The following is a 23,316-nucleotide window of genomic DNA, read 5'->3' as shown; positions in this document are numbered from 1 at the left end:
GTAGGCTTACAGTTGTGAATATGTGAAACAGAGTTTATTCTTGTATTGTTATTTATTAATTATTGTATTATTTATTTGTACTACAACTGTAAACCTACTTTTGCACACCCCTGTATATACTATGCCACATATACTATACCACAGGCAGCAGCACATGCTTTTTATCTGCCTAAGGCTGTTCAAAGTCCATGAAAGCAGTTTTAGGCTGTATTAGTTGGAAGAAGAGATAGCATTAAGCCTAGGCTATGTAAAAGAATGAGGTCACCCACAGGTTAACACGTGGCACCATTATATGCTTTGCTTTTGCAAGTCATCAGGGTATCAGGACAGTGTGTCCAAATGTGGTCTTAACATCGAATCAATGTCTGAGAAAGTTCCAGATGCCATTCCTGAAGGAAAGACTATGTGGTTTCACCAACATGGCTCTTTCTTCCAACCATGCCGAGTAACAGAAAGGAAAAGTACAACTCCACAAATTCAAGAGACCTTGATGGCTCTTCCTGGCTCTGCCATCTCCCAGGCTTGCTTCATAGCTCGGATCTCATCTGCTCGTTCTGTATCTTTTTTCACTTCAAGATATTCCGCTTCGTTATGTTCAGTGACAACCCTCAAAATCCAGTAGGGTTTATTTGGGTCTTCTTGCTGGGAGTGTGCAGTGGGTATCTGATAAAAGAAGAGAAAAACCTTTGGGTCAGATGCTTTCCTTCTTTCAAAAGGGTTCAGATTTAACCCTATGGTCCATACTTTCCCTATTAGGTAGTTACCCAAGAGAAATGAATACATTTATTCACAAAAAGACCTGGACAAGAACATTCATTATGGCCTTTTTCATAATAGTAAAAAAAAAAAAAAAAAAAAAGAAACACTATAAATAACTGTTGATTGATGAATAAACAAATTGATATACATCACAGTATAACTGAATCTTACAGATTGACATTATACTGAGATAAAAGAAAACTGCCCAAAAGAAAACTTCTTGCATGACTCATTTGTATGATGTTATAGGACAGGTCAATCTGTTGCCTGGGATGAAGTATGAGGATGACAGAATCCACTGCAAAGAGGTTTGAGGGAATTTCTAAGAATATGGAAATTGTCTATATCTTGATTGAGATGTGGGTTACATGGTGAATGCAATTTTCAAAACTCACTGAATTATATATTTAAGGTTGTTGCATTTCACTGTATGTAAAATTTACCTAAACACTAAACAAAAATCTCTAAATTACTATTAGGCTTACAGTATCTCTGCAGAAAAAATGAGAGCAGGAATAATTGATCATTTCCAAGTCTGGATATTTTACTGGATATATATTCATTTTGAAAGTTAACATTTTGATGTTTTATAAGGTCACTTTCATGGGCCTTAGGCTGGGAGAACACTGACATAGGACTTAAAAGTGTCCAGATAAGTGAGGCTCATTGGTGTCTGCCTGATCTAGTGAGAGGCTTGAATCTGATGTGGTTCATAGGCACTTTAGATAAGACAGAGGCAATGTTACGTATCCATAATTATCCATAATGCAGGTGGGGAAGTGGGTATGGGGAGGCCACTAAATAAAATTTTCAGTTTGGTTTTAATGTTCCCAAAAAGGCCTCCTTGCTCCTTACAATATTCTCCTAACAATCTGATGAGAACATAAATCTCAAAATTAGATTTTTAAAAATTTCTTCCTTTTAAAACACAATACATGAACTGTACTATCAACACTAATAAAAGAGAAAAATGGTAATTGGCGTACGAGCTACCCTTTTCATTGGCTAATCAGGGCTATATGCAAATTAACTGCCAACTAAGATTGGCAGTTAACTGCCAACAAGATGGCGGTTAATTTGCATATGTAGGCACAATGCAGGGAGGCAAAAGGGAAAGCAGGAAGAAGCCCCCTGCCACTGACAGTGATCAGAAACCCAGGGGGGAGCTAAGAGCTGGGGGGCAGGGCAAAGGCGGGCCGCCTTTGCCCTGCCCCCTAGCCATGATCAGAGAATCAGGCACCTTTGCCGCCCTGACCAGTGATAGCAGGAAGTAGGGGTGGAGCCAGAGATGGGAGCTGGGCATGGTCGAAGCTGGCAGTCCCAGGAGCTAGGGGCCCCTTGCCTGGGCCTAAAGCAAAGCCCACGATCGTGGGGCCGCTGCAGCTGCGGGTCCCCGCTGCCCGAGCCGGACGCCTTGGCCAGAGGCGTCAGGCCTGGGCAAGGGGCCGATCCTGCGATTGGAGGGTGATGGGGGTCAACGCCTGAGGGCTCCCAGTATGTGAGAGGGGGCAGGCTGGGCTGAGGGACACTCCCCCCCACCACCCAGTGCACGAATTTCATGCACTGGGCCCCTAGTATTTTATATTTCTGGATATATGAGTTTATCAGAAGCTTTTCTGGGAACAAGTTTTGATCAGGGAAGAGAACACTATGAAGGAGTAAGGGAAGGCCACATGTCTTATACGAATTTATGGATTGAGTTAAGTTTGTCTATTTTAAATTGCAGTTTTTTTACTTTTGTTAATGAAAGGGATATTGTTTCAATGAATTAAAAGGATTGCTTTTATAACAGTGAACAAAAAATTGGAGCTTCATCTAGAAAAGTTAACACACAGCATTATCTTGAAGTTTCAAGGGAGGGAAGTAGTTGATTGGAACTCCACCAATGTTTTTGAAACTGTTGAAACAAGCAAGCTTTGAAGTGAAAACTGCATCTAATTCTTTCATATTTCAAATGTAATCATCCTTTGATAGATAAAAAATTATTATCCCACATCTGTTTAGATGATATTAGAGGAAAAGACAGCATTTGGATTGTAAAATAATCTAAATGCTAGTAAAAACATAAGCAATGTAAATTTAAGAAGAAATTAGCTTTTCCATCTGAAACAAAATCAATGATGGCATATATTTCACATGATTATGATGACTAAAGCAAAAATACAAAGTATAATATGATAGTTTTCAGTTTGCTGTCTGGCACATACATTAATACTTTTTAAAACAACAAACAACATAATACCAATATCAACTAAAACCAACTAGCAAAATATTAAGGTTCCTAAAGCTTAGTTAATTATTAATGTCATAAAAACTTGATTTCCATATGGATTTTGGAACCCAGCATATAAATTGTCCAAGCACTGGCTTTTTTAGGATTCCCCAGAATTCATGAGTATTTCAATGGTAACTTTTTTGCTGAATCCCATAATTCCTTATTAAGTTCGGTGGAGCCACTGAACAGCCTTTCGTTTTTGAGACTGCACATATATATTCATCAGAATTTTGCAAAGAATGTAAGGTTTCATATATGCCAGTTTTTAGGTTTATCCAAAAATTAATGTTTGCAGAATTGGTTTTTCTTGGCTCAATATTTTTGCAAGGTTTTTTTCTTTTTTTTCTTTATTTCTTTCTACATACTCAACCTTTCAACTGCAGCTGATCCAGCTTTTCATTTTGACTTTCATCTACAGGTATGTTTTCAGCATTACAGGACTGAAGCTAAAATAGTTGTCAGAAGACCTTTTTCTGTATCTGTAGCACTGTTGATATCATTAGATAGGCTGGTTTCCAGGCTTGTGTGTGCCATGGTATTTCTTGTATTACTCTTATGATGTCCAATACCCAGGCTTGCTATGCATTCTAATGGGACATCTGGCCAAGGACATCTAAGTCATTCATTGCTAATGCTGAGGGGTTGTACAGAATCAATCCTCCAACTTGAGGAAGATTATTTCCCAGATGCACACTCTGCAAAGCAGCAGATGAGACTCTAATGGCCTGCTACGTTTTATAACAGCAGCCTCCCACATGGTAAGAGTTGATTGCAAGAAAATGATCATAGTGCCTGAACACAAAAGCTGTTGGCATTATCCCTCTGTTTACCATGGTACTTAGTAGTAGCTACCGTAGGACGTGGGGGATTTCTTGCTGCTTTAAAAATCAGTACGTATCCCTTTCTGTTCTTAAGAGTATGTCCCCACATTTGACTATCATAAAGCACATGGCTCCAAGTCATTTTGACTGTTCCAACAATGACATTTTGTGAAACCTCACCTGACCCCAATTTTATGTGAAGTTCTTCTCATTTATGCAAGGACATGTGAAACAATCCAAACAGGAAAGCTCAGATGGCCCCTGTGCTTACACCACAAATGCAATTAATGAGCTGGTGAATTGGCTCCTGAGTCAGTTCAGCTTCTTTTTGCTGTGTCTGAAGAGCAACCACACCCCTTGTTCCTACAGCATCGATTGCTCAAATTAGGATTCCTCTTCCTTTTAATGGATTCATGCAGCCAATTAAGGCCAACATTTCTCTAACTGCTGTCTGAAGAGTGTCATCCTTAATTTGTCTCAAGTAAAAAGTATGGAATAATTCTCTCCTTGGCAGCCACTCCTTTTCCCTCAGGAAACTCTAGAAGATGAAAAGTCAAATTTTCAACCCTGCTGATGTAGAGCTTTGGGTCAGATGTCCCTAAGGCTTAAACTAACACCCAAATTCTGTCATCAGTACTCATGCTCACCATCTTCCCTGGTTGAAGAGATAAACACTTTTCTCCTGTGTGTTTCTGTCTTTGCTTACAGCCTACTCAGCTTTCATTGCCACTTCCTGTTCCGACTGACTCTTCTCACTGAATCATGTGGAGAAAAGTCCACCAACATAACCACCTGCTCAAGTTTGGACCCTGTCAGTGTGATGAGAAAGTTAGCAGTACTTCGTTTAAGGGAAACTGGACGAGCCTCAGATGTCTCACTGGGACCTGCCCACTTGTGGTCAGTCTACCAAGAAGGTTCTGAGAGAGCCAAGCCTCCTTATCAGTCCAGACACCCACATGGCCCATATCAGCAGAAGGGCATTTCCCTTCTTCAGTGCTTTTATCTTCAATTTCTCATTTGTCCTGAGAATGTCTATTTTCTTTGGGACATTTTAGCCTCACATTTGAAGTATGAATTAATATGATTTGGTAAAAAGTAGAATGACTCTCCAAAATTTGTGGTTCAATTATTTGTGTAATGAAAGAGGCTCTGTTCCCTGTATCGTCATCTTCATCTACAGTGTGGCTTCCCTTTCCTGGAAAACTCTGCTCTTCTAATTGAGCACTGTCTTTTTCAGAGTTACAATGGTTTGTTTAACAATTCTCTGTTTGAACAAGCCACTATGAGATACCTTTTTTTTTTAAAAAAAAAGATATTCAAGAACTAGACTTACGTTGAGCTAAACGTAAAATCATTTCATTCTGATTGCCAAGAACAGCCTTTGAAACAAAGTTCACAGTACTTTTAAAATAGGGCAGGAATGCTCACTTTTGTAAGTTCTGGCAAAGCAGAAGTGCTAAGTTTCAAAGCCCCTATACTTAAACCATAGTTACTCAGAGAGTTACAGCGCTGCTTCAAATGCGTGCTGCATTTTTGGTCTATTTACACGTTATTTTGCTTGTTTGAGATCCTCTTTGTAGACTAATGTGTCTTACCATCCAATAATGTGGAGGTGAGCACATGAAAAGCAGTTGCTTGCTTCTCTGCTTTCCCACAAGACGTTTGCACTGTGGGAGGCAGGCTGCAACCACTTCAGCAGCGGCGACTCGCCTCTTCCTGCATTGACATGGACTGGGGATGGGCTGCATCGCTGGGCTTCTGACACAAACAGAAGAGCAGAAGCCTCAGGGCCACCCTCCTGCCCCCAGTGGAAATCAGATATGGCTTATTTACTTCTCAGTGTTGCAGAGTGTAGACTCTAACAGCTAAGAAATGAAATCTTGGAGATACAAGTGGAGTCTGGGACAACTGAGTCATCGTCTCCTAATTTGTTCATTTTTCTTTAGTGTCCATTTTACTAGTGGTACTAACAGCCTATTTAGTTAATCCACCTGGAAACCTGGGAGACATCCTCCATGTTTTCTGGCTCCTTATCTTCTACTTTGGATGAATAACTACATAGCCTGTGTGTTTCCTAGATATTTCTTGATTTGCCCTACTCTTCCTTTCTTTGGTCTGTACCTAATACATCTGACACTCTTTTACCTGGAGCACTGCGGTACCTTCCTGAATGGTTTCTCCATCTCTATTCTTTCACCCTTAAAATGCATACCTTTAAAAGTCATCAGGGATCTGCAATGTAAATCTGACCATGGCAATACACATTTTAAACCCCTGACCCCCCAGCCCTGCTTAGCGTAAACAATGATCACAAATGATGGGAAGAGATCCTCCTCATAGGTATTTTGTTTTGAGGTTAGTATTCAAATAACTTGAATTTGAATGTTTTTAAGCCTGTGCTTGCACTCCTCAATTTTTTCACCCACATCTTTCTTATCCCCATCATTATAATTATCTAACTGGCCTGGAAGGAATATGGGTTAAGGATATCTGGGCTGTAAAAGAGTCCCAGCTTCTAATGAGGCTTAAAGGCTCTCTTCCATCTGATACTTACCCCTCCTGCTTCATATCTCATACTTTAATAATTTTAAAAAAAATGTTAGATTTTGCCCCAGCATGCCCTTGCTCATTGACTCAGTTCAGGGCTCTGCTCCTCTAGGAAGAAGCTAGATAAGGGACCTATGCTTTCTACCACTGCACCGTCTCCTCCATCAGACTGTGATTTTTTTCAGAGTGGGATGTGTGTAATGGTAATATTAGAAACCCAAGTGCCCCAAATAGTGTCTTACATATTAAAAGTTAAACTAATGCTTTTTGATACTAAACCAGGGAAGGCTGCTTGCAGGAGGTGTTCAAGGAATGTCCTTAAGCTATCTAGATGGCTAATGAAAACAGGGAGGTGGAATTTCTCACAGTTTTGTCTTCAGCAGAGACCCGATGGGCCAGGAGGGACCCGATGAACCTAAATGCATTAAGTAACTCCAATAAGAAAAAGTGCCACACCCACCTGAGACTCAAAGCGAGGTGCTTGTTTTTCTTTGGCTGTCTTTTCTCTCTCAGAAGACTTTTCTTTGCCTTTCCTTGTTGCTTTGGATGTTCCTGAAGATTTTTGCCCCTCACTAATAAAATGAGAATCTGGGATTCCCAAGGAAATTAATTCCTCATGTCTCTCTCCATGACCTAGGGAGACATAAAATGGAAACCAGTGAGTCACGATAGAACAATAAAATCATGTCATGTAGAAACAAAGGGAGCAATTCAAGAAAAAGCGGTTAGTCTAAGGCATTTGGGTTCTCTTTTCTTTTAAACAAGCAAACAAATTGATCTTTAGTAAAAATCTGTGACTCTTTTATAAAATTGAGAAATAATTCACATACTAAAAACTCACCATTAAAAGATATAAATCAGTGGGTTCTGAAATATCCATAAGGCTACACACCATCACTGTTATGTAATTAGTTTCTAATGTGCATGTTTTCAGTTCATTTTCTTGCATAATTGCCTTGACTAGTATCTCCAGAACAACAGTGAATTGATTCATGTCTGCTTTAATATTTATTATGACCTTTCTTTTGCTTAATTGGTCTTAGTGTTTCCTTTTTTTCCTAGTTTTCTAATTTTTTAAGGTGGAAGTTTAAGTTGCTGATTTGAGATCATTTTACTTTTTATTTATTTTTATTTAAATATATCTCTTTTTAAAATTGATTTCAGAGAGGAAGAGAGAGGGAGAAAGAGAGATAGAGACATCAATGATGAGAGAAAATCACTGTTCGGCTGCCTCCTACACACCCCCTTTAGAGGATTAAGCCACAACCTGGGCATTGACCGGAATCGAGCCCGGGACCCTTCAGTCTGTAGACTGATGCTCTATCCACTGAGCCAAACCAGCTAGGGACATTTTTCTTTTTAAATATAGGCATTTATAGCTACAAATTTCCTCAGCATTGGTATCATTGCATTTCATTAATTTTGGTATATTTTTTATTCATCTCTAAGTATTTCAAAATTTTTTCTTATGGTGTATTTTATTACCTCATGTGGATACAATTTACTGCCCAGTATTCTTCTATTTCAGCTTGAAGGACTTTCTTTAGTATTTCTCAAAAGGCAGAATTGTTGGTGACAAGTTTTCTCAGTTTTGTTTTGTTTTATTTTTTGGAATGAGACTTTAAAAGAGATCCACTTCCATTCTACTCTTTCTGGTGGCTACTACCCCACCAGGCAGACAAGCTGTTAGTTTTCAAGGCTACTCATGAGCTGGAGACCAGGGGATGAGATGGGGGCAAATGAAAATACCATAAAGCTCACTGCTCTTAAAGAGATTTGGCTGTTTTTCTTGAATAAAGTATTTGTTAATTTCCAAAGTTCTGAAAATGTTGATTCTGATTATTTCTGCCACATTTTTTTATTGATTTTTTAAGGAAGAGCTAATTTTTGAGTCCTTACATTGTCATTTCCATTATTCTCCTGGATTTGAACCTCCTGGGTTAACTCTGCTTGTTGTTTGGGAAAGAATCCTGAGAGAATGGCGAATTCACACAGGCTTGGTCTCTCAGAGTTCTCTATAGAGACCCTGTCACAAAAGCATGGAATTGCAAAAAACTCAGTGGAGGTAAGTGAGATTCTATTCTAAGTAGCTCAGCACTTAAGTGTGATAAGTAGAACCACAACTACAACAACAACAAAAAGCACTGATTTAACTTGTGAGCAGAAAAGCAAAAAAAAATAAATAAAAATAAGAGACCACAGAAAGAAAAAAGATAAGGTTAGAGGAGGATGAAGCATATGGGTAGAGATGATAAGCCATTGAAAATGTATCGACTGAAGAAGGACAAAGATATTTATCGGAAGCCACACAGTAAAAGCACGTTTTATTAGAAACCCAGGATAAAAGGTAAGAGGCTGCAGAGGATACATTTTCTCCTTCGTTCTTTGGTGTCCTTTGTCAACCAAAAACTTTGCGATTGAAGAAACACTGCTTGTACAGAAATGGGAGCCCATGGATTTCGGTCTCCTCGTGCTGCCTCCACTACAGAAAGGTGGCATAGCACCAGCTCATCATCATCCCAGGCCCATATGAAACAACTGGGCTGTCTCCAGTTTCGGTGGCCACCGCCACCACCTCAGCTTCCTGCTCCCGCAAAATCCAGCTCCCAGAGATTTCAAGGCTGCATTTTAAATTCCCAGCTGCAACTGTTACAGCGATGCAGTGATTCACAATTTCAGTGAACAAAACAATCACCCAGAAAGCTACAAAATGTAGATACTGGAGCCCAACCTAGAGATTCCAATGGCTTTGTGTGATATGGGCCCAGGAATGTACAACTTTAAAAACTACCTCAAGTGCTTCTGATTCAAATGGCCTGGAGAAACACACTTTAAGCAATGGATACAATACTCCCTTTTGATAAAAACAAGTGTTGGGAAGATTGAGCTAAAAGGGAGACCAATGATTTAGAATTCAAGGAGGCTGGAGTTTTCTTCGCAAGCCTGGTTCTGAAATGTTGGCCTGCATCAAAATCACAGAAAGGCTTGTTTTAAAACCGATTCTTGGTAGAACTCCTAACATTTCTGACTTGGTAGGTCTGAGGTAGAGGCCCCACATTTGCATTCCAAGTTCCCAGGGGTGCTGAGGCTGCTGGTCCAAGGACCACCTTTAGAAAAACCACTGGTTTACATTTAAGAGGCATCATTACCTTTTCTCAACACGAGGGGTTTGGTTGTTGTTGTTGTTTGCCTTTTATGTTCTATTGATTCTAGGAACTAAATAGCCAAGTAGCAGGGGAGCAAATAATTTTAGTTGAATCCCTACTATGTTTCTTTCTCTTTCATTTCGGGAAGCATCCAATAGGGTAAGTTCAGAGAGGTTATGTAACTCTCCCAAATGATAAGAATTGAATCGGAATTCAAATACAAGTTTAAAGGACACGTTTGACCCTTTCAAGAAGTCTTGTAAGTCACCCCAGTAGCAAAGTAAAATAGTAAGTGTAAAGCATCCAGATCTTATCAGATACTTGGTGACAGTTACTAGGTACTTTCAAAATGGGGGCACACCCTCCTGTGTGAGGGCAAAGGGACTGAATGTAAGCACCATGCATTTACAGGGGCGACTTGCTTTTCTCCAGCAATTCCAGCTGCTGAGAAGTGTTGTACTAGAGAAAATCTTTCAGCCAAATAGTCGAATGACTTGGAGGTGAATCCTTGATTAGCCAGCGGATAGGTTAACTCTGGCAGGCTTATTACATTCTTTGAGTTTAAGTTTCCTCTATTTAAGGGAGAAACTGACATCAAGCCTACAGGATTAAAATAATCTTTTAAAAATAGGATCATACTCAGTATGCCTTGGGATTTTAAGATGTTAACAAATGTCAGATGACATGGATTATCAAGCTGCCCATTAGGTATTTCTGGAACTCTTTTTTCTTATCCATAGGTCTCAGTGTCTGGATTCTATTCAAATTACCATCTACACTAATAAAAGAGAAAAATGGTAATTGGCGTACGACGCTACCCTTTTCATTGGCTAATCAGGGCTATATGCAAATTAACTGCCAACTAAGATTGGCAGTTAACTGCCAACAAGATGGCGGTTAATTTGCATATGTAGGCACAATGCAGGGAGGCGAAAGGGAAAGCAGGAAGAAGCCCCCTGCCACTGACAGTGATCGGAAACCCAGGGGGAGCTAAGAGCTGGGGGGCAGGGCAAAGGCGGCCCTGGGGCCGCCTTTGCCCTGCCCCCCAGCCATGATCGGAGAATCAGGTGCCTTTGCTGCCCTGGCCAGTGATAGGAGGAAGTAGGGGTGGAGCCAGCGATGGGAGCTGGGCATGGTCGAAGCTGGCAGTCCCAGGAGCTAGGGGTCCCTTGCCTGGGCCTAAAGTGGAGCCCACGATTGCGGGGCCACTGCAGCTGCGGGTCCCCTCTTCCCGGGCCGGATGCCTAGGCCAGAGGTGTTAGGCCTGGGCAGGGGCGGAGCCTGCAACCGCGGGGAGCTGGGGGTCCCCTGCCCAGGCCTGATGCCTGGGCCAGAGGCATCAGGTCTGGGTGGGGGACGGAGCTGGGGATTGGGGGGATATGGTGGTCCCCTTGCCCAGGCCTGAAGCCTGGGTCAGAGGTGTCAGGCTTGGGCGGGGGGTGGAGCAAGCGATCAGAGGGAGATGGGGGTCCCCTGCCCGGGCATGATTCCTGGGCCAGAGGCCTCAGGCCTGGGCGGGGGTCAGAGCCAGTGATCGGGGGTAGATGGGAGTCCCCTATCCAAGCCTGACACCTCTGGCGGAGGCGTCAGGCCTGGGTAAGGGGCTGATCAGGCGATCGGAGGGTGATGGGGGTCTATGCCTCTGGCCGAGGCATCAGGCCTGGGCAAGGGGCAGAGCCAGCAATCGGAGGGGTCTGGGGGTCCCCTGCCCAGGCCTGATGCCTGGGCCAGAGACATTAGGCCTGGGCTGGGGGCAGAACCAGTGATGGGGGGAAATGAGCGTCCCCTGCCCAGGCCTGATGCCTCTGACATAGGCGTCAGGCCTGGGCAAGGGGCCGATCCTGCGATTGGCGGGTGATGGGGGTCAACGCCTGAGGGCTCCCAGTATGTGAGAGGGGGCAGGCTGGGCTGAGGGACACTCCCCCCCACACACACCCAGTGCACGAATTTCGTGCACCGGGCCCCTAGTATTCTAATATTCAAGTTCACATAAGTGAGCATCTACTAGAGTGTCCGCCATCTAGCAGGTGTGTACCATCTTCTTTCCTTACGTTGTTAATATATAGACTAAAACAATGTTCACATTTTAATGGCATACAGCATGGTAACCTTTTCTCCCATGATTTACAAGTTCTCCAAAGGCCAGAATATCATTATATACTGCATTTTAAATTCCTAGTTTCACCTACTATAATGCTGAACTTATAGTATGTACTCATGATGAGGTAGTTTAACTTTCATAGGTAAAGCTTTATAGGGAATCTGCCTGTGTTGGGAGTGTATATATCAGTAAGAGGTAGGAATAAGTATCCTACTGGTTCAAAAACTATGAGAAATGTGACCCCACCCCCACATTGTGTATTCATGTAATTAGAAGAGCTGAAGAGGAAATGACCACTGAAATAAACTAATATACCCCTTGCAGAGAAGACCTGCCCAAGGAGGATCTGTTGATAAAATGAGCTTGAAAGGACCTTTAGCATTATGCCTTTAGATATCCCCTTACATTATCTTACACATATCCAGGATACAACAGACAGAAGTCTTCAGTGAATTATAACACTTATTACAGGAATGTAATTTTGATTTTATTATTAAAATTCAATGCTTATATTTATACTAGAGGCCCAGTTGCACGAAACTCGTGCACGGATAGGTTCCCTAGGCCTGGCCAGTGACCAGGGCCTATAAGGTTCCCCGCCTCCCCACCTTACCACCTCCCCACCTGCGCAACCCCACCACATGGTCCCCCCCCCCCCCCCCCGCCTCCTCCTTCCCTTGCCACCTGCGTGCAGCCACCGTGCGGTTTCTCCCACCTCCCTGCTTCCCGGCCTCCTCCTTCCATCACTCCCTCAGTGCCCCGCTGCCACCGCTGGTCACCTGCCATGTTCCACACCACCCCCTAATGGTCAGTGCACATCATAGTGAGCAATCAAACTCCCGATCTCCCGGTCACACTCCTGAGGGGACACTTTGCATATTAGCCTTTTATAGATATAGATATAGATATAGATATAGATATAGATATAGATATAGATATAGATATAGATAGATAGATGTAGATATAGATATAGATATAGATATAGATATAGATATAGATATAGATAGATATAGATAGATATAGATATAGATATAGAGATAGAGGTAGAGGTAGAGGTAGAGGTAGAGGTAGAGGTAGAGATATAGATATAGATATAGATATAGATATAGATATAGATATAGATATAGATATATAGATATCCAGGAGCTAAAACTACTTGGGACTTGAACATTAATGTAATTTCGAAACTAGCATACTTGTTTAAGACAAAGTATACATTTACCAATCACAATCATTTTGGTAAATAGAAACAAGAATATACATATAAAAATGGATTTGTTTCTTCATAGTCCTGAACTGAGAATAACAAAGTTTATATGTGTTTTTTGCAAAACCACTAATTACATATCACAGCAGATAATATTACTAAGTATAGTACTACCAGCTCAAGACTCTCCAATTCCGATTTTCTTAAGTGAGAGCTGTCTCAGTAAGCAATTTTTACCAAAATGTAGGTATAGAATTGTAACTAAAGGTGGCACTGTTGCCTCATGTTAACCAGAGGCCACGCTTTCTAAAATTCATATTTATGATACAAATATCCTAGGTTGCATGTATATCACTTTATTTCAAGCCTTTTTATCATGCATAATAAAAGTGTAAATTTTTGAAAAGCATTAAATTATGTGCCACACTTTTCATAGAAAGTAACTGTTGAGTTTAAATAAGTTAATGGGCCAAGATTTCCATTGACTTTAGGATGTACCTAAATTTTATTTATTTATTTTTTTAAAACTTCTTTATTGATTACCATATTACATATGTGTCCTTATAGGATGTACCTAAAATTTTAAATTGGGTCACCAATATATTAACAAACATAATGCCTGACCAATTTCTTCTTGATATAAATTATTCATAATTAAAAAGTAAGCTAAGTGAGTCAGAAAAAATTAGCAACTTAATTTTTCTAAAATATATCAAACCTTAAAATTAAAGTTTGTAGGTTCTGAGTTGTAAATATAATTGTTCATAGAAATTGACATATTGATGACATGTTTTAAACAAATTACTGACCTAAACGTTCACATTTATCAACATATCAGAGATATTATTCTAAATCCAAAAGCTGCATGCTTAACTTTCAAAAAGATTAACCCACATATTCTTTCAAATAGAAAATTTTCCTAGTTTCATTTTAAACACAATTCAATTCTGAATTTCTTTGCTTGCTGCTTTCAGCAACAAATGTATTATGCAATGCAAGGTGTAATTTAATTTTAGCAGCTGCTCATTTACTCATAAAACTGTCAAATGTGATGTCAGAAAAGAAGACAATTAATTCTGAAGACTTATTTTTTACTTGGAAAATATACTACTAATAATACCCATTTTTAGTGCTACTAGGTTCTAGGAAATATATGCATATTATCTTGAAACTTCACAACAACCTTAAAAGATAGAAATTATCACTCTAATTTTACAGTTGACCAGTAACCCAGGCTCAGGTAGCCAACACAGGGCAGTTTAGTTGCTATGCTGCATTTCTTTATTTAATATTGCCTTCCTTTAAAAAGTTAATTCATATTATAATTTTGTACCATTATCTAATTCTATGTTTTTGCACCATTCTATTTTATGAATTAAACCACTGTGTCCATTTCAGTTATCAATATTTTCCTTTGGTTTTCCTCTAGAATTTTTAACATTTATTCATCAATATACCTAAATGTATTAAATATGGCAGTTTGTTAGAGTGGTTTGTTTACTGGAAATCCATCTTGCTGAATAACTTGTAGTTGAGAAGCTTAAAAGATCCTAAGGAAAATATAATAAAATAATTTATACAAACTTTTATGTTCACTACAAAAATATAGGCAGTTCCCCCAATAAAGGCATTTGTTGAGGACACAATGAAGATCTGAAACTGGTACTACTGTAAATTATTTTTTCCCTGTTCAAAAGCTTTCACTGAACAGTTAATTCCCATTCAAAATCATAGCTATGGCAGTAACTAGCTGTTACTAAACAGTTACTAAACAGTCTGTGCCTCAGTTTTCTCATCTGTAAAATATTACTTATAGCACCTACCTCATGCGTTTATTGTGAGGATTAATTGTGTCAATGTACGTGAAGCCGCTATGAATAAGGACGTTATAAACATCGATGTAAAGGTTTGTGTATGGACATAAGTTTTCAATGCTTTTTTGTCAAGTTTTACTGAGATGTAATAGAAATATAACATTGTATTAGTTCAAGATGTATAACATAATGATATGTATATACAGTGAAACAATTTCCACATCAAGTTTGGTTTACATCTATCACCTCACATAGTTTACAAATTGTTTCTTGTGATGCGGACTTTTAAGATCTACTCTCATAGAAACTTTAAAATATATACTACAGTGCTGTTAACTATAATCATCATGCTATACATTACATCCCCTGGACTAATATACCTTCTGACCACTTTCACCCATTTTCTCCACCCTTTTGCTCCTTCTCTGGCAACCACTAATCAGTTCTGTTTCTATCATCTCTGTTTTCTAAAGATTCCACATATAGACCATACAGCTTTCGTCTTACCCCGTCTGACTTATTTCACTTAGCATAATGCCCTTAAGGTACACTCTTATTGCTGCAAACAGCAGGTTTTCCTTCTTTTTATGACTGAATAATGTTCCATTGTGTATATATGCCACAATTTCTTTATTCATTCATCCACTGATGGACACCTATCTTGTTTCCATATCTTGGCTATTGTAAATAATGCTGCAATGAACATGAGGGTGCAGTGATCTCTTTGAGATAGTGATTTTATTTCTTTCTAATTTATACCTAGAAGTGGAATTGCTGGATTATATGGTAGGTCTCTTTTTAATTTTTTGAGGCGACTCCATATTGTTTCCCATAGTGGCTACATCAATATACTTTCTCCATTTTCTCCACATCCTTGCCAACGCTTGTAATTTCTTGTCTTTTTGATGACAGACACTCTAACAGGTGGGAGGTGTGTTTCATTGTGGTTTTGATATGAATTTCCCTGGTGACTAGTGATGTCGAGCACCTTTTCATGTACCTGTTGGCCATTTGTATGTCTTCTTTGGAAATATGTCTATTCAATTTTTCTACCCATTTTCAATCAGATTTTTTCCCATTGAGTTTTATAAATTCTTTATATATTCGGATCACTAACTCTTTCTCAGGTATATAATTCACAAATATTTTCTCCCATTCCATGAGTTGCTTTTTTAATTCTTTTTGGTGGTTTCCTTTGTTGTGGAAAAACTTTTTAGTTTGATGTGGTCTCACCTGTTTATTTTTGCTTTTGGTATCAAGTCCAAAAAATGATTGCCAAGACCAATGATAAGGGGCTTACTCCCTATGTTTTCTTCCAGGGGTTTTATGGTTTCTGGTCTAATGATCAAGTGTTCAATCCATTTTGAGTTGCTAATGTTTTAATAATTACATGATAAAATTACTATTAAATATTTATATGAAATACTAAATGCATAAATAATAATTAGGCTGACATACCTTTGATATCACTTTTATCCAACTCTTTTAGTGCTTGAACAAACATCTGTTGATTTTCAGTGAGAGGCCAACTGTTATATAATACCAAACACTGTATAATATACTTGTAAGTCTGAAATAAAATGAAATGTTTAAGCAAAATCAATGAGAATAAACACATGTGCCTAAGAACGTATTATTTTAGGCATATAATAAGTGCCTATTTTTTCTGAGTCATGCAATCATAATTTAATTAAATACTATCAGATGTTCCCCCAAATCTATAAGACCACAGTCTATAAAAGTTTATCCTCACATCCCCACCAATACCTGCCATGATATATTCTAGTATTTATAATTTTTTATCCATGTTATAAATAAATTGTATTCATTTTACTTTTGTTATATTTATCAGTTTTTAATTAAGATTACATTAATCTCAGAGGAAAGATTGGAAAGTTTGTATTGTTTTCAGTTTTCCAGAACAATTTACTTAAAAGTCTGTTAGCGCTAACCTATAAAGCCAGCTGGGCCTAGGCTTTTTGGAAAGATAAGACTTTGATGATCAATTCAGTTTTATTAATTATTCTTCTTCTTCTATTATTTTCTATTTCCCAGTGAAGCAGCTTCACCATTCCTCCATTTCCCCCTGAAATTTATCATGTTTTTTTACATATAAAATTTGTTAAAGTTGTATATAATACTTTTTTTTAAAAGTTGTTTGGAGTTGTACCTCCAGCCTATTTTTTTCCTATATTTGATTTATTTATATTTTCTTTCTTAATTGGTTTTATAAGTAGCATGAATACTGTATTATTCTTTTAAAAATTAGGGTTTGTTAATCTTTTAAAACTTTGTTCTCAATGTTATTAAAGTTTTTTTCTTTGAGTTAATCTTTGGCTCTTTTTCTAACTTTTTGTTTCTATAGCTTAGCTCATTTTTCAACCTTTCATGCTTTCTAGTGAATTAGTTTAAAAGTCAACATTTCACTAAATGCAACTCTAGATATGACTTACAAATTTTGATATGAAGCTTTTTATTGTTTTGAGTTCCTTGTATTTCATAACTTCTTTTTGCTGTTTTCACTAAAAATTATTTAGTATATTTTATTTTGTTTCTACATTTATGGAATTTTAGGCTGTTTATTAATTTCTATATTACTGCATTTATTTCTGATCTATGTAATAGAGTTTGATTTTTTATTGAGTCTTTCTGTGCTATGAAAAAAGTATTTTTCTTGTTTATGAGGGGAGATGTTCATATAGATGTCTAAAGGGTTAAGCTTACACATATCTACATTTTTCAAATCCTAGTGATAATAAGTGTTTTGCTTTTCAGATTAATCTATCAGTTGCTGAGAGATTTGTGTTAAAATCTTAACTAATAATTGTTAACATTAATTTTTCTCTGTAGTTCTAACCATTTTTGCTTTTTATCCTATATAATAAAAGCCTAAAATGCTAAGTATCTGGTCATCCGGTCGGCTGTTCAACCAATCAAAGCATGATATGCTAATGATATGCTAAGGCCGCTCCACTGTTCACTATGACATGCACTGACCACCAGGGGGCAGATGCTCCGACTGGTAGGTTAGCTTGCTGCCGGGGTCCAGCTGATCGGGAATGAACAAGACTGGATGGACACACCCTGGAGCCTTCCTACAGTCCTTCCCTGGCTGGCCAACCACCATGTCCCTCTCCAGCCCCAATCTTGCACAGGTGGGGTCCCTCGGCCTGGCCTGCACCCTCTTGCAATCTGGGACCCCTTGGGGGATGTTGGAGAGCTGGTTTCGGCCTGATCCCACAGGCCAGGCTGAGGGACCCCACTGGTGCATGAATTCATGCACTGGGCCTCTAGTTTATTATAATATGTCATTAATTGTGTATTGAGATATTAAAATATCATCACAGCTCTCTCTTGTTTCAGCTTTAAACTTTCTGTGGATCCTGATTTTATCTAACTTTAAACATTTATCTTTTCAACTTATTAATAATCCAGTTGTATTTATTGTATTACTGTCATATTAGAATCCATTTCTTTTTTTAGTTTTCAATGGATAGGCCATGTTTTTTTTTCCCATTGCTTTAAATTATATGCATTGTTTTACATCATTTAACAAGATATACAACTCAGTTTTTATTAATATGTGACCCTTTTAAAAGTTATGAGGCCTTTTATAACTTAAGATAACCACATATGTAACGTAAGATAATTATACTTACACATTGAATTTGCCACATATTTAAAATTTTTGGCATAGAGAAATCCTTCAATAATGTCCAATTCAATTCTGATTATGCACCCATGACAGTGCATAAACACGACATTATATATTGACAATTTTTAGGAAGAGAATTTATGTGAGATTTTTAGGAGCAGTACAATTGAATACTTCATTTAAATGTAAATATACCTGCTGTGATATGCCAGCATTTTCATCTAGGGTGGGCATATTGCCAGTTTCCTCTTCCAAAATAACCTGACCACTGTCCGCTAGTGCACTTCCAGGTCTACCTTTATTAGATCTCTGGCTTCCCTGGGCAATTTTCTTCTTAGCATACAGTTCTTGATCTTTCTTGGATGGAGTATGAAGTAAAAGAATTTGCTTGCTAGCTGGATAGAAAAAATATTATGCTTAAGTTAAAATATGTGAAATGCACAGTTATTACTGACTGTATTATTTAGTTATTTCCCTTTATAAGACATTCAAAAGGAAAGTCAATTTGTTTTGTTTTAATGAGATAAAAACCAACTGGCTTCTTGGAAATATTCTGGTCTTACAGAAACTTACTATAACAGTATCTGACTTGCATAGAGCAATGCATCTTCTGAGCAACCACTGACTGCTGAAAGAATACACAGCAGTTCAACGACTACTCGTTCATTCTGTGCCACTCCAGTGACACCAATACCACACAATATGACAGCTTCAGTGTTTTATAGTAAGTGTGTATATGTTATCACACCTTTTAAAAGCTTTAATTTTAATTTCTACATTCATTATTTTGTAATTAACAATGAGTACACTGGGAGGGATAAAAATAAAAATGTGCGGAATATCATTTATTAATTCATTAAATGTGTATCAAGGGAGCATAAGTGAAGAACATAGAGGTATTCCAATTTCAGCCAGGACATAATAATGGGCATTGGATTATCCTCATACTATAAAAATGATAAAATTGGACAAAATATATAAATCAACTGCTTGCAGTCACTGGGCAATAGACAGTCCAGGATTGGTCCTTCAGAGAAGGGAAACATACAAGATGATGGCTCCACTTCCCCAGATTTCTGCCTGTGAGAACCTTCTGAACTGCACAGGGAGGGAGAGTCCGGACAGGGAGCATCAGTGCTGTTATGTTCAGGAAGCAGAGATTGGAGTTTGTGAGACAGGGCACCAAAGGAGGTACCTGAGAAGCAAAGGAGCTCAGAATTATGCCTAGGGCTCCACCGGAGTTTTTAGCTGAATTCTAAACTTCATTTATACAAACACCTAACTGTGTTTGGCAAGCAAATTACTTTATGAGTCTCATGGAGATGCTTAACGTTGTACAGGTGGATTTGGATGAAAAATTACAGAGGTGAATTGAGTACTGAAAATGACTCAAGGGGTATTCAGGGATGAAGGACCAATGATGGGAGAGAAGGAGACATATTAAAAAAATGCACAAGAATCTGCTTAACTTGCAATTTTACCCAAGCTCGGCCTCACTAATATGGTATAATGCATGTTTTATAGTATGTAGAGCTTTAGACACTTCCCTGTATCTAAAGCACTACATTTGTGTGCTATTAGTGTCATCACAGTGTGGAGTCTTTTCAGTTCTCTGCTCCTCCAAATTTTTATTCCTATTGGGAAGGCATGTCCATGGGCTACAATGACAAAAAGGGGTACAACTGCAATAATATCAACCTTAAAATTTTTTTAATAAAATAAAAATATACATAAATAAGTAAAAACTTTTTAAAAACCAAGCTTACACTGGGAGCTCAGAACTTTTTCATTCCCCAAGAAGCTAAATACTGGGATTATAGCTTGGCCTTTCCCGGTGGCGCTAATGACAATTTCTTCACTCTCTAGAATCTGTAGCTTGATGAAGGCATCTGGCTTGGACACACGTACATGGATTGTAGCAAGGTGTGGTAATACAGCTTTCACTGAATACCTATAAAGAAAGACACTCAATTTTTAAGCAACTGTATTGGTCTTTTCCTCAAATCAGTAAGGAAACTATAATTTGCTGATGTGATCATCTAAAAGAAAAACCACTTTGCAAAGTCAACTAAAATCCTGGAAATATTATAGCTATTGTACACTTGGGCAAAATTCCCAATAAGGTCTGGTACAATTAAATAAATATAGGACCTTTATTGTTATTATTAAATCTTAAACAGAAAATGTAACTTTTTGTTTGGATGTGATAAGCATTCACTTATAAAACTTGACTGATCTGCAAACTAGTACCAAACTTGTCCAATACATCTTCCTTCTCTCCAGCTAGGCAAGGACCACAGCTGGCCAGAGCAGTAGGCCTCAGAGCTTTACTGTTAACAATGCTTTCTGTGATTCTCAAAATACAGAGAAATCAAAAGTGGTATCCACCGCCTGCACTCTCAACCTTTACTGTGCAGGTTGGGAACCTCATGCGGAAAACTGGACCATTCAGTCAAACTCCGTCCCAACTCCTCCCTTAAAGCAATTTAAGAGGTTTTTTGTTTGTTTGGTTTTATTTTGTTTTGCCCCCCCCCCCCCGCCTATTATTGAGGAATCCTTGCAAATGCTCAGAATCTTATCAACTTTCAATTTCTCTTAAAATTAGCTTTTCTGAGTGTCTTCTCTCTCCTTTATCTTAACACCCCTCCTTAGTCCTCCTTGTTGTTGGTTTTTGTACACGTGCAGTCTCATCCATCTTAGAAACAGGTCAAAACAAAACAAAAAATCTTCAGCCAACCCTGCCATCCAAGGACTCTCACTCCTCCCCAGCTCACCATCTATGAGACTTGGCTACTCCACCGCCCTTGTCTCATCACCTCCCAATCGCTCACAGCACTCCACTCTGCCCCCAACCCAGGTGTGAAACTTGCTCTTGACAGTTTCAAGCAGCTTGTCACCACCCTTTAGAAACTTCTGGTTCTCATGTTTGTTGACCTTTCAGGAGGATTTGGTAAGTTTGAATCAACCTTCTCTAAAACTCTTCCCCTATGAGCATGACAACTTTTGTATCATATTTTCAGAAAGAAGAGGGAAATGACCAGTACCAACAAATTGTATTTGGAAATTTCAGCACAGAGAAGTCGCTGTTGAAAATCATCATTAAAAGTGATTGATCTTTAAAAATAACAAAAATGAATCCAAGCTATTTCAAGACAACAGGAAAGGCATGGGCAAAGCAAACTCCTATGTCATAAATATCCGGAGATGGTGCTTACTTCTTTCAAGAGAGTGCACCATGTGTTTGGAGGCTGCGCAAGAGTGCTAAATATCATACCAGGCGGTTTGGATTTTATTCTTTAGTCAATGTCAAAGGTTTTAAAAAAGGAAATCACATTTTTAAATGTGTTAGAAAGGAAACCACTCTACTTTCTGATAGAGAGTAGGAAGAGAAAGAGAGTAAAACAGGGGGAATACAATGGAGTTATAAATTCCAGAAAACAGCATTTCTAAGACAAAATGTAATGAGGCTCTGAAGTAGTGGAGGGACATTGGGAATAGAGAGAAGGGCTTGGAGATTAAAGGCAAGTCTGACTAGGAATCAAAAGGACTGATTAGAGGAAGAGAGTGGAGTCCATAATGAGGCTTTTCATGGAAAATATATAGATACACGTGAAAAGAAGGTTAGTTGGCAGATCAGGAGAAACCCACTAGTCAAAGAAGCAGTAGCACAAAAAGGAAGTACTAAGAGGAAAGGGTGTTATGAAGAATGCTTAATAAAAGTCAAATGATACTAAACTGGTATCATTACCATTATATGCAACCACATAGGCTTGATATCCTGTATACCATTTATATAATCAAATTACTCTCTAATTTAATTGTTTCTGAGTGAGCATATAAATTGAAATTCCAAATGACTCAGAATTTTGCTACCAAATTTATTATTTTTAATAATACTAATATGTAAAAATGTAATAAAAGTAATATTTTAAAAGACTGTATTTCCCCTTCTATCATGTACTGAATTATATTCATACCTGAATACAATTTTCTTATCATTGGGTATATAGTAGTCTCTGATTTCTTTTATGGCAAAGGTACTGCATGGAAAATCTCGAGAGAGGCTTGGGAGTGGGTTGTAAGAACCAATGAGACGCAGTTTCCATCGTGAGGCTGATACATATGAGTCACCAGTGTATGCTTCAGCCACGAATGTGTATCCTTTCTATAAGAAAAAAGAATTACGCAGAATGAAGTCACATTGTCACTAGTTTCTTCAATGTATAATATGTGGCTTTTCAGTACTGAAATACTTTATCATCTTGATATTCATAAAGATCCCAAGATCTTTGACAAACATCAAATTAGTAGCGTTATTTCTTGAAATCCCTCCTAGAAAGAGCCATCTGACATGTTTTCAGAGAAAATGAATAACTTAACACTGATTTGTGTGATTCCCTACCTATAAGATAAAGTGATCAATGGTAGTAATAAATTGTTTTATTGGTTCCTAAGGCAGCTTTTCATCATTGCATCATCCTGGAGTACCCCAGTAGCTTCCTACTTCCTTCTCAGAATCATCTAAGTACAAGATGAGAAAAGCAGAAGAGATTATAGAAATGTAGTTCCTTTGGGAGGTAAAGCTATCAAATTTACAGCAGATCTGGTTCCATGAAACCGAAATGTGAGTCTGGAGACGAGCTCTTTAGGCTGGAGAAAAGCAGCAGCTAAGGAGCCCGAGAAAGGGATGACATACTAGTGGGTAATAGTTGGGTTTAACATAACTGGATATCTGGCCAAGGAGTCAATGAAGTAAGAGATGAAAATGAGGCACAAAGAAGCACAATAGCATAATGAGACACAAGAGCTCCAAGTAATTTTGAGTTTATAACTCCAGATACTTCTAATAAGAAAAGATAGGTTTGTATTTCAGTTGCTATCAGATGAGAGGAAGCTCTCTGATGTGTTTAGATTTCCAGAAACAAAAATCAGGAATGCACAAGATAGAATAAATGCATAACATTGCAATAAATGTCCAGGAATATTAACTA

At 38.4% G+C, this 23,316-nt stretch overlaps 1 protein-coding gene across 1 annotated transcript in view; it reads right to left on the bottom strand.

Annotated features, from left to right (window-relative positions):
• The window catches only part of ADGB (androglobin), a 142,374-nt gene that overhangs the window by 21,880 nt on the left and 97,178 nt on the right, over positions 1-23,316 (bottom strand). The window contains exons 26-31 of the mRNA XM_059700617.1: positions 22,303-22,490; positions 20,092-20,276; positions 18,521-18,720; positions 16,129-16,240; positions 6,863-7,035; positions 487-663 (exon numbers count right to left, since the gene is read on the bottom strand). Of these exons, the coding sequence (XP_059556600.1) occupies positions 487-663; positions 6,863-7,035; positions 16,129-16,240; positions 18,521-18,720; positions 20,092-20,276; positions 22,303-22,490 (1,035 nt within the window). The remainder of the gene's footprint in view (positions 1-486; positions 664-6,862; positions 7,036-16,128; positions 16,241-18,520; positions 18,721-20,091; positions 20,277-22,302; positions 22,491-23,316) is intronic.

The sequence above is a fragment of the Myotis daubentonii genome, chromosome 6, assembly GCF_963259705.1.
Source record: "Myotis daubentonii chromosome 6, mMyoDau2.1, whole genome shotgun sequence".
In the NCBI taxonomy this organism is placed as follows: domain Eukaryota; kingdom Metazoa; phylum Chordata; class Mammalia; order Chiroptera; family Vespertilionidae; genus Myotis; species Myotis daubentonii.
Note: the sequence above shows the minus strand (reverse complement) of the source record. Positions and strands in the feature narration are given on the sequence as shown.